Source organism: Volvox carteri (assembly GCF_000143455.1).
Source record: "Volvox carteri f. nagariensis unplaced genomic scaffold VOLCAscaffold_6, whole genome shotgun sequence".
Lineage (NCBI taxonomy): Eukaryota > Viridiplantae > Chlorophyta > Chlorophyceae > Chlamydomonadales > Volvocaceae > Volvox > Volvox carteri.
The window spans coordinates 993,001-1,005,522 of NW_003307549.1; the positions used below are offsets into that span (position 1 = coordinate 993,001).

The window sequence follows — 12,522 nt, forward strand, 5'->3', positions numbered from 1 at the left end:
CCGATGTTGCCTGAAAATTTTGAACAGAAGGGATCACTGCTCATGCTGGTGCAGCAAGACATGTAAGGAGATGGCCTGGTCACAATCCAGCAGTCATATATCGACAATCTCAAGCTATGACAACTTGTTACATGTGTCTGTAATAAAAAAGGGACTTTGCGATGGTGTGGGGAGCTCTTTGAGTGGTGGGACTGTGGAAATCCAGTTTGTTTCGCCCGTAACAAGTTTGTTACGGGCGAAACAACGTCCCTCTGAAACGTTTGGATATGCCTATGCAACACATTTCTTCAATTTCATGAACTGCAAGTATTCTAATCCAACATCACCCCAATCTCAGTGTAAACTAGTCTCCAAATGTGCCTGCACAAGACTGTCACCCCTGTCACCCGGCATTCACATTGCCTTAACCTCCTCAAGCTTGTCGGGGTGTGACACGTGGGCATGAACCTTGTGACAATGGGCATTGTCACAAAGAAACTGGTACAATCAGAAATGCATTTTTGCTCATGCCAGGTTACCGACATCGGTTACCGATTACTGGGGACGGTTAACGGATAACGGTTCGCCCGGTAATCCTACCGACCGGTTACCCATCTCGTTAACTGGACCCGTTAGGTCGGAACCGGGCCGGAACCGGCCTGGAGTATGCCATTGGGATAATTACCATTATAAGGGGGTGTTTCCACTTGGATTAAAAGTCGCGGATTAAGGTATTTTTAAGCCGCGCCAATCCACCGCTAATCCGTCGGAGTGTTTCATACGTCTGGATTAAGAAACGGATTGAAGTACGACACTTGCTCATTCCGTGCATAAAATGCAAAAACGAGTATTGCCAGACATTTAAAAGACTATCGAGTATCAACATGAAGGCCTTGTAGCACCTTTGAAGAACACCCACGGTGTGGTGCATAATGCCGAACAAGAAGCACAAAGCTTCCACAAAACTAGGAACACCTACAGCCTTTATAAAGGATAAACTTCCAACCTATCACTCAGGCTTTTTATGAGGCGTCGTGAAAAGTGTTAATCCGAGATTGTCAATTTGATACCTGGTGGCCACCAGGTAGCAAATGTTTCGCACCGAGTTTGAGCTTTTAGTATAAGCAGAAAGCTCGCATTTCATAGCATATTAATCTATAATTAATCCGCGAAGCGCGTGAATACGGACGGAAATCTCTAACTAATCGCGCCAACCTTAATCCGCCTAATCCGTTCTAATCCGCGCGATGTTTCCATATGCGACGGATTAAGCCTTAATCCGCGACTTTTAATCCAAGTGGAAACACCCCCTAATACTATAGGAACATTTTCCAATTGTTAATTCACGCAAAGCGCACCGAGCATTTTTCACGAACTCCTGCAGCTATGTATGTACAAGCCTGGTGATAATTTTCGCCATAGAAACGATACTTATACTGTTCTGTTCCTAGATAATGCTGGCTTGCCTTGGGTGATGGGGTGTAGCCGCGGAGCTTCAGCTGGGCGCGGTGGCACCTCCCGATTCCAGTTGCCGTGCAGTGAATCGTATGTGAACACAATTCAGAAAGCCGCCCCGAATCGGACTCCCAATCAGACTCTCAATTGGACTACATGTGAACACACCCTAAGCTACCCGGGCGGGGTGCTCTGGCCAGACACTGAAGTATCACGACTACTAGGTGTTCGGACTTCAAGACTCGGCGGCAGCGGAGTCTTGAAGTCCCCGCTGCCGCCGTATAGATTGTTTTCGTACGTGTCTATGTATGCTAGTGCTTGCCGCTGGGTTGGACTTCTTCCTGCCTCGGCGAGGACTGTCAACTCAACACTTCCACTTAGTCAGTCGACCCGTCTGGTGAGCGACTGCTACAGGAGGGCATGTTTGAAGCCTGTTTGAAGGATAGTGCAGTCCAGCTGCAGATTTTATTCATGAGGCAGGTAGTGGGGACGGCACGGCCATCCCACAGGCTGTTGTATGCGGAGCTGGCTGAACTCCCCTTACAGTATTACATGGTGAAACAGATCCTCCGTTTCTGGAACCGCCTTCAAAAGCAAGTGAGTCCATTGCTCATGCAGTTTTACAGCAGGAGATCACCGATGCCCTGACCAACCCAGAATGGGAGGGTTGGGGAACCTCAATGTTACGACTTCTTGGAGTGCAATATTTGGAGCAGAATACCGCAAGAAGTCATGGGGGTAAAGTAGCGTGTTGACTGGTTGTTGAGTAGGCCTCTACCCGAAGGAGCGATGATAACAGCACTAAGAGAGCGTTTGGTGAGCGGCTGGGACCTTACGCGTCTGACTGTCTTGCCAGAGGAGGTACCCATCAGATGGGAAGCAACCGGGAGTGCAAATGGCGAAGTATAAGCACTGGATGGGGCTGCCCTTTATCGGAAGCCGCAGCCGCCATGTGGCCAACACATGCTAAGGTTTTCATTCCTCGTTTAGCACATCATAAGCTAATGCAGTTTCGTTTATGTTGCTGGGCTCTGGAGGCAAACAGAGCAGGAAGGGGCAAGTACCATGTCCCCAGGGGACAGCGGTTTTGCCGCTGTTGTGGTACTAATAGCCGAATCGATGATGAAAAACACATGTTGTTGGGATGCCAGCCTATAATGATATTCGTGCTGAAGAGGGATTCGATCATCAACAGAGCATGTTGGAGGCCATGAAATGGGAACCAGTATGTCTGGCGAGGATGTTGGAACATATGTGGGCTCACTGAAACTCAGTTACCCCCTTTCGATGCTAGCCTGGGCTGATGTGCTGTGTTTCCTGTTCTCTGTGGCTTTTAGGTCTATAGGTATTGCCCTTGGGCCTTCGGCTCGCATGGGTAGTTTTACAGGTATGTCACACACACCCCAACCATGTGACACACACACACATACACACACAACACCTCAGGTGTGGTTACATGCTGGAAAAGGATGGTGCCACTGTCAGGAAACAAGTCAGGTGTCGGCTTCCTCGAAGCCAGGAAAAGGGTGGGGCCCCCATGCATCTGTACAGGCCGGTAGCTAGCACGGCACGTGTGACAATTGATGGGTAGTGTCAACATGGTGGGAGATGTGCTTTGTAGCAGCAGTGCTGATGGTGTGGGAGCTAAGCTTGCACCGGCGGAATCGTCAGCACCGTCTGCGGGCTCCACATGAATCGCATCCATCCCGGGTGCATGCCGCATGGACAGTGTGGCAGATCGCAAGTCGGCAGATCGCAAGTCGGAAGGCCCGGGTGGCAAGTCGGAATGCCAGTGCAGGCAAATGGTAACACAAGCTGAGTGTTCAAGTTATCATACGCTGTCATCTCAGAATTCAATTATGAGATACACGGCACCTTTTGAAAAGAAGTTTAGCCTGAGAGGCGTTGATGTGACTTTGAGCTTGGTCAATGGAGACTCATTTGTGCTCATACGATTTTTGTTGGCTACAGGCGAGGTACCTTGCAATAGAGAATGCAGTATATTACCGATAATGCGTTTCAGCCGGGTGAAATATTATGTTTGGTCCGGTACACATGGCTACACTGCCACACGGCCACACGGCCACATGGCCACACGGCCACACGGCCACACGGCCACACGGCCACACGGCCACACGGCCACATGGCCACACGGCCACATGGCCACATGGCCACATGGCCACATGGCCACATGGCCACATGGCCACATGGCCACATGGCCACATGGCCACATGGCCACATGGCCACACGGCCACATGGCCACACGGCCACATGGCCACACGGCCACACGGCCACACAGCCACACAGCCACACGGCCACACGGCCACACGGCCACACGGCCACACGGCCACACGGCCACACGGCCACACGGCCACACGGCCACACGGCCACACGGCCACACGGCCACACGGCCACACGGCCACACGGCCACACGGCCACACGGCCACACGGCCACACGGCCACACGGCCACATGGCCACACGGCCACATGGCCACATGGCCACATGGCCACATGGCCACATGGCCACATGGCCACATGGCCACATGGCCACATGGCCACATGGCCACATGGCCACATGGCCACATGGCCACACAGACATGGGCAATTCTACAGGGCGGGTCCCCCTGGGTGCTTCACGCTGGGGCCCCGCCCCAAAACAGGTGGTAGGTATAATAGTTGGGACGGCTGATAAAATTACTTATATACATACATACCAAGGTTTGGCACTAGGGTTTGGCATTACTGGTAACGCGTGACCATTGCCCCAGGGAGATCTTGGGATTGATACCCGTTAGGGTCAAAAATCCTTCCGATGGTGGAAGGTATTGCGCCCCTAGTTGATGGACGGTGGTGACACCCACATCCAGTCACCCTAGTCAACTTCTGAGTGGATCGCTCAGGTTCTGCACCCACCACCAGCATCCAACGGAATCTGCCGGGTCGACAGCGGCCCAACTCCATTCTCGGCCGGATTGCAGGCTAACTTCATCCCAGGTCACCGCCGTTCATCAACTAGGGGCACAATACCATACCACATTGGAAGGATTTTCGACACTATCATATCTCGATCCCGGGATCTCCCGGGGCAATGGTCACGCGTTACCAATAGTGCCAAAACCTAGTATGCCCTGCCATGCATGGGTGGAGAAATGCAGTAAGGGTCAAATGTTTGCATCCTCATGTATGTACCCCTTGGTCATCGTCAGAACACATGTTCAAGTAGTGTAGATGGACCCCACTGTCAGCATCTTCCCACCATGACCCATCCCCACTATCCACATCCTTTTCAATGACCACTTCACTGATGATTGAATCTTCCAGCGGTCGCCACTCACACTACTGTTGGATCTCCCTGCCATGACCCACCCATGCTGTCTGCATCTTCATGACCGACCCCCATTCCGCATATAACCATATTGCATCTCTCCTGCATGTGCAGGCATTCATGCATTAATGTAGTATTACTGCCTTTGGGAGCTCTGGTGTTGTGACTCTTGGATTACACCTGGGCTCATTATGGATGGCCGACCTGTTACTGATGAAGTTCGGCTTGCAACATCCTTCACCGAGCGCCTGGCATCTGTAACCCTCAACAGCTATCTGCAGCTTCAACCCTTCAATGAAGGCAACAAAATTGCTCTTCACGAGTGGCGGTTCATCATCAGTCAATGCCCTTCCAGTTCAGAAATGTGCGCGGGGAAAATCATGGACATCTTTTGTTACAAATCACCCATTCATCCAGGCAATGATGTGGTTCTTGAAGTTGAGTGTCATGCCCCGATGGTCGGCAGGCAAGGCCAGCCAATTACTGATGAAGGGATGAATAATAGTTAGTGCTAAGGCTGCCACCCTGTGTTCATGTGGTTCCACTAAATTTAGTTTTAGGGTTTAAAACCCTAAAGCCCTAAGCTTACTACATGGCCCAGGACATAGCTCCCTGCAGGGTGCACACCCTGACCCACCCCACCAACAAGGCAGCTCTGTGTGTGCTATCAAAAAGCGTCTCCTTCATGCGTTTGGCGGGCTGCGAGCCATTACACACACTCACCAGGCAGGCTGCAAACATGTGCTGAAGGAGGGTACCCTCCAGTGGCAGGGTGGTGCAAGAGGGTACCCTCCAGTGCCACCCCTTTGACACTGAAGGTTCTCCCCAAAGGGGAGGAAGCTCGTCCCTTACAGTGTCCCATGGGTGTCCCTTGGGTGTCCCTTTGGTGCCTCTTCGGTGTCCCTTGGGTGTCCCTTACGGTGTCCCTTGGGTGTCCCTTACGGTGTCCCTTGGGTGTCCCTTTGGTGTCCCTTTGGTGCCTCTTCGGTGCCCGAGACCGAATTTACCAAAACCTTGGTTGACAGTAGCACCTGGCTAATTATTAACCACCAAGCGTCCCCTTAATGGCAGAATGCTCATTCAGGATGCAGTGGAGGGTCGAGCACAGGATACGGTTGGGAAGGAGTGGGATAGAAATGTGGACCCAGGAAGAGTCAACGTTGACTCTTCCTGGGTGTTAACACCAACCCACCAAAGATGAGGATGGCAGAGGATGAGGGGATGCAGTCACCTGGGTGTGGGATGTTTGCAAGCATTGTATTGTGTATTATTGTGTATTGTGTATTGTCTATTGTCTATTGCCTATAGACAATAGCTATTGTCTATTGTACAATCTATATACCAATCAATACAATAATCTATCAACAATCTATTCCTCGGTCCTTATATATATCCCTATATGTAGACCATGAAACATTTACCGATGCATTTAGGTGATACAGATTGCAGATGCTAATTAATTGGTTATACCCAATTGGTTGCCAGCATTTGCTGTGCACACACACCTGGAATTTTTTGAAAAAAACAAACTGATTCCAAGTACGTCAGTGGATCTGCAGACGCCTTCATCCAGCCGTTGACATTGAAGCCTTGGCAATCTGGCAACTTGGCACACTCGGTAGCGGCTGCTGCAGCGGAGCCAGGGTTGCCCAGGTCGTCCCCACCGTGGTCGGTGTCCGGAAGTGCAATGTAGCCATAAAAACTTGGACATGCTGTGGAATTAGGAAAGGGAAGTGCCAAAACACTGTGTATGACCCATTTCGCTACCAAAAGGCATTGATGCTGTGAGTTTCTGCATGGTGCAGTAAGTTATACTTATGCATGAACTATGTAAACTAACCTTGCATTGTACACATCCACATATGCTATCCAAATTTATTTAGTCTTCTGGCCCTGTTCACTGCTGTAGTGGGAACAGGAAAGGGCCTGTGCAAGCTACATCATGTCACACTGTGGCACTACTTGGAAACATATTTAAGTTTTTAAGTACATACATTATTAGTTCAGTATGACTGCTGGGGTGCATGGCCATGGACGTTCGTTACAGTGAAGGTTGTTGAAACACGTAATATCTGGGGATAACAACGCAGGCGGCTGGCAGAGCTGACTGCTGCTCCCAGCCGACCCGGGTTCAAATTCGCCTGCCGACCTCTCGGGTGTTAGAGAGGGGGTGAAATGGGAGGTGGCCCCCCATCTTGTGGACGATGAAGGACGTGATAAAATCAACTTGCGAGCTGACCAGGAATTAAGATGAGGCGCCGTTGATCCGTTAGATTTGGTTGGATGCTGGTGGTGAGTTGCCAAACTCAAAGAGTACACTCTGAAGTCGGATGGGGTGAATGGCTTAGGGTCAGGGGAGAGCAGGAAATTGCCTCGGGAAGGAGGCCACTGGTGAAGCTTAACCACCTGTAACAACATCAACAACGCCCAACTGTAAGAGGGATCAGCTCCCCTGGCATCTCCCTGAGTACTCTTTGCCTGGTGTCACATTGGTGCGAATTGCTAGGAGGTGTGAATTCCCCGGATCGAATCCGGTTGTGAACATAGCGCACACCAGGCATGATGCAGCATACTCTTACCCCTAAGGTGGATGCCCGGGTGGGTGAGAAGTCTACCAGCTGAGTAAAAACAAAGTCCTCCATCTCGGACGGGAACTGACGAAATTCCACAATAACAAACATACTCACAATCCTACGGGATCTCAAACAACCTAAAATCCCACGGGATATGCTCGGGGGCGCCTGAGGACGTTCACTCTAAGGGGGGAGGAATGTAAGAGGGATCAGCTCCCCTGACATCTCCCTGAGTACTCTTTGCCTGGTGTCACACCAACCAGGCACCGGTGCCGGTCAGAGTTTCTTAGCTTAAACGCAGATGCAGCTAACAACCACCTCTATCGACATGAGCACCGTTTAGACATGGTTGGGCTCATTGTGAATGATCATCCAAGGGAGGCCTAGGCCTTTTTGCAACACAGCTGACATTTGTCACCCGTAACTGTTCAGTATTGCCACATGACGATGAATGTGGTCGTCGACATCTTATCTTTAAACGGCCTCAAACAATGGAAAATGGAACCAAGAAACCGTGACAGGCTGCCATCTGGTGTAGATAAAGGCCTCTCGAGATGCTGGACTGGTCGAATGCTTTGTGTGTATTTGTAGATTATATGTGTGCCGTAAGTGTTTTCTTTTTCACTTTTGCCGGTTAAATTTCCAGTCCGAACGGAGGAATATGTTTCTAGTCGCGGGAATAAAAGTATTCCGAATCTGTAAGATGCTTGGGGCGGGCTACACCCCCCCCCCGGGCCCCCCGATGAGTTATAGTTTAGTTCGTACAAACACGGAGGTTGGGGAATGTCACAACACGTGCACACCACAATTTCTCCATAGAGGTGTCTCTTGCACGCCAGGAAGCGGCGCGCACTTGGACGCTTTGTCAGGAACCCCGATTGCACGGGCGACTGCTGTTGCAGAACCCAAGCAAACACAGCTGTCTGCAGACCCGTTAACCCCTACTCAAGCACTGATCGAATAGAGTTCTTCACCATCGTTCGTTTTGCATCACGTTGAGATAACACTAAAAGATAACACTACACGACTTTCCAGATCGCAAAAGTAATGATGCATAGCAGCAATGAACCAGAACCACCAAACGCAACCTCTGCCATTGGTTGCAGCCCCTGCTGTTGATGCTGCATGCTAGTTAGTGGTTCATCATGTACCGGCCCCTGCTGTTGCTGGCCTTCCACTTCTCCAGTGCCGCCTCAAAGGGGAACACATCCTCACATTCGCTGTAATGCACTGCGCCCATGTAAACATAGCTCCGAAGTACAGCTGCCACTTGAGGGGATGCTTGTCCTTCTTCTCCAGCCACGTGCCATAGCTCTGCCCCTTCACAACCCGCTGCATCTCCGGTCGTGGCGTCTTTGCACCGCAGAGAGTGGGGTTAGGAGTCTTAGCTGTAGCGCCGGGGTCGCTGCAGCCATCGACCACGACGGCCGTGTTTCCTGGCCCATCGCGATTGTATCCATATGAAGAACGTTGACGTTTGGCCCGCTCACTGTCGACAACCAGAGTGGCATCATTGTCGTCTGCTGGCTGCAGCATTGCGTCCACATTGCCTACGACCTCTACACCGTCTTCATTAATGTCGCTTATGGCTCCAGTGTAGTTTAATATCTGCTTTAATGGCTTGCCACGCTTTGGGAGCTTCGGGTCCGAATATTTTGCAGTATTTGGTCCGGTCAGAAACAGTCCGCCGCTGATTCCTCGTTCACTTTCGGGCATGACCTTCCTAACAGTATCCATGGCATTAAAGTACTATGATATTGTTAACATATATGTCTGTATGTCTCCAGTAAGATTCTAGCGGCTTTGGCATGGACAGTCCATTTTTGGCTGAAGGAATGAACTTGTACGGTCGGAACAATATCTATTCTTTATTTTCAGGACCGCGAACAATTTTTATTCCGAGTTCGGAATATATTCCGCAAAAAAAGTTGCACTTAACAGCGATAAGTGATGCTGCGGTGGCCTGCATGTGTGCAGTTCTATCACCAGCTGCAGCTCTACCAGAACACGAGTCCTGTCCTGGTAAAGTAGCACTATTTAGAGCTGTAATCTAGTCACTTTAGGTCATCAATGAAGACTGTAATCCTTACCTGTGGTAGGCGGTGGCGGGCTTTCTGGAGGTGGTGGCCAGATGGTGCCTGCGAATCAAAGGGGATGACAACGACCACTAGTTACTGGTAGCTGTACAGCTACATTGATGATCTTGAAGATGTTCAAGATAATGGTTGAAATGCAGGAGCAAAAGAATTACAACATACAGGGTGTTTCCACTTGGCCGAACACTAGTGTTCTAGCACTAGTACTAACACTAAGTTTGAATGTTCTTCGTCCTGGACTCGTCTCTGGCTGTTCTAAATGCATATATTGATACTACTAATGATAGTAGAAAATATTCATCAAACAAATCGGAGGTTGGGGCACTCCTGGCGGAGAACCGTAAGGCCTAGTGGAAACACCCAGTACACTAAGTCCACACTAGCGCACACTAAAGTTAATTGGACCTCAGACCTGCCATTAACTTTAGTACCTAGCACTAACTATTTGGCGGGCAACTTTTATGAGCTGGATTGTCCCTTCTGACCATAGACTTTAGACGTAAGCAGCTATCTTTTTTCCTTCCTGCAAACGCCGCGTTGACTTGCGCACGCCCAACACCGACAGCCTCAGAACACCGCCATTTTGCAATGGAGCCCTCCTTCAATAACTTTCAGCAAAAATATACCGCTAGTTTGCCTTCCTTCGCTGGCCGGACGTTGCCAATGCACCATGCGGACTTCATGGCGGACATCATGATGCAGGCTGCACCGCAGCGGACCTCAAATACGCGAATTCTTACAGACCTTGACAATTATCAGCAATTAATCCCTGGCGCTAAAACATTCAAAATACGAAAACAATTTTGGTTTCGGCGCTCCTTAGTGCCGCTAGTGGAAACACCGTCACACTAGCACTACACTGAAACCCTAAGTCCACACTAGCACATAGCGTACCGAAGATAGTGTTCGGACAAGTGGAAACACCCTGATAGCTATATACCAGGGCACTATGTAGTAGCTAGCTGGCCACTGGCCGCTGGAAAGGCCTCTCGAGATGTTATAACCTATTATAACATAATTAGTTAAGACCTTCACGCATATAATTTGTAGTCAATATGTGTGCAGTACTGTACCAGCTACTACACACTCGGTATCTATACGTCTGTAAAATTGTGGAGTTTCAGGCCGGTCTATTAATAGACAATATTGTACCATGGCACGCGTCAATTGTGCAATCTGTATACCAACCGATACAATAAATCTATCAACAATCTATTCCTCAGTCCTTTTTATTATATGATTACGCTATGCGTAGACCATGAAACATTTACCGATGCATTTAGGCGATACAGATTACAGATGCTAACCAAGCATTTGCTGCCCACACGCACCTGGAATTTTTTGAAAAAAACAAACTGATTCCAAGTACGTCAATGGATCCGCAGACGCCTTCATCCAGCCGTTGACATTGAAGCCTTGGCATTCTGGCAACTTGGCACACTCGGTAGCGGCTGCTGCAGCGGAGCCAGGGTTGCCCAGGTCGTCCCCACCGTGGTCGGTGTCCGGAAATGCAATGTAGCCATAAAAACTTGGACATGCTGTGGAATCGGGAAAGGGAAAGGTCAAAACATTGCGTATGACCCATTTAGCTACCAAAAGGCATATGCATTGCAAAACATCAATCGGCTTTGATGGACATCCCCGCACTCGTGCAGAACTTGTTACTTGCAAGTAACAATTGTAACTTCTTACTAGTTCAATGGATGCTGTGTGTTTCTGCATGCATGAACTATTAAGATGTTACAAGTAACAAGATCTGCACGATGCAGGGATGTCCATAAAAGCTGGGGCCCTGTGGACGTACGGTAAATCATTTTTAGTGCGGTTAACGTTACATGGTGCACCATTTAACGCCCTCTAGAGGTCTAGGTGCATGTGAGTTCAGCATATGATGTGGCTTATAGTGTGGGAGGGGGTAGGCGCAGTGTGTTCCCTAGCATCTCAAGAGGCCTTTTCGGCGGCCAGCTAACACACATAACAGCGGGCGCTGGCTGGGCCTTGATTCTCATGCCTTACATGCCATTCGGTAAGGGAACAATAATGGATACCGCTGCTGATACAACACGCAATCCCTCTCATGATTGCCTTTGCCACTAGGTGTACGATTGACATGTAAGCAGCCTTGTCTCGCAGTTCAGGCGTCACTCTTCCATGTCTACCGCTACCTTGTCTACCCTATACAAGCAGAAACCTGCTGATTGCCCATTACTCTTCATGTTATAAAGTAAAGGTACAACATGGATTTTTCTTTGCACTTCTCTCATGCCCAGCTTGTGAGCAGCCGTGCGGAGGAGTCATAATATTAAGACCATTAATGCATGGTCATCATAACACTAATGCAAGGCATAACTATAAGAAGGGTTCAGCTCCCTTGGCATCTCCCTTGAGTACTCTTTGCCTGGTGTTACATTGGTGCGAATTAAAAGGTGGGAATTTCCCGGACCGAATCCGGTTACAAACATAGCGCATTCCAGATGCAGCACACTCTTACCCCAAAGGTGGATGCCAGTAAAGTCTACCAGCTGATCACTCATGCGTGAATGTCATAATAGCAAAGAAACTCACAATCCTACGGGATCTCAAACAACCTTAATCCTACGGGATATGCCCGGGGGCGCTCGAGGACGTTCCCTCGAGGGTGGGAAGAATGTAAGAAGGGTTCAGCTCCCTTAGCATCTCCATGCATGGAGATGCAAAGAGTACTCATATGAGTACTCTTTTGCCTGGTGTTACAATAACTGGAATCTGCTGTTTTCTGCCGATTGTTGTCTGATGCTGTCAATAAAATTTTTAATTATCTATATGTGGTGTCTTAATAAAATGGAAAGGAACGCTTAATATACCAGACGGTCAAACCTTTTCCAGATGAGTGCTGCCAAAAACTGGACATTCGGCTTGCAAGCCTCAATTGAGAAGGCTGGGCAGTAGTAAAATGAGGCATGCACCCCACGTGCAGGGTGAGCAGGGAGGCATGCCTCCTGCATGCGCATGCATGCAGGACAGGCTTGCAACGGGCGGGAAAGACATGTGTGTGTATGCCCATGCAGGAAGGCATGATATATGTGCATTGGCAACGAGGCAGGCATGTGTGTGT

General features: G+C 49.5%; 1 protein-coding gene across 1 annotated transcript in view; it reads right to left on the reverse strand.

Moving 5' to 3' along the window:
* Window positions 1-12,262: 12,262 nt before the first annotated feature.
* Window positions 12,263-12,522, reverse strand: part of VOLCADRAFT_87678 (uncharacterized protein) — a gene marked incomplete at both ends in the record, with an annotated part of 7,616 nt that continues 7,356 nt past the window's right edge. The window contains one exon of the mRNA XM_002947451.1: window positions 12,263-12,406. Within this exon, the coding sequence (XP_002947497.1) occupies window positions 12,263-12,406 (144 nt within the window). The remainder of the gene's footprint in view (window positions 12,407-12,522) is intronic.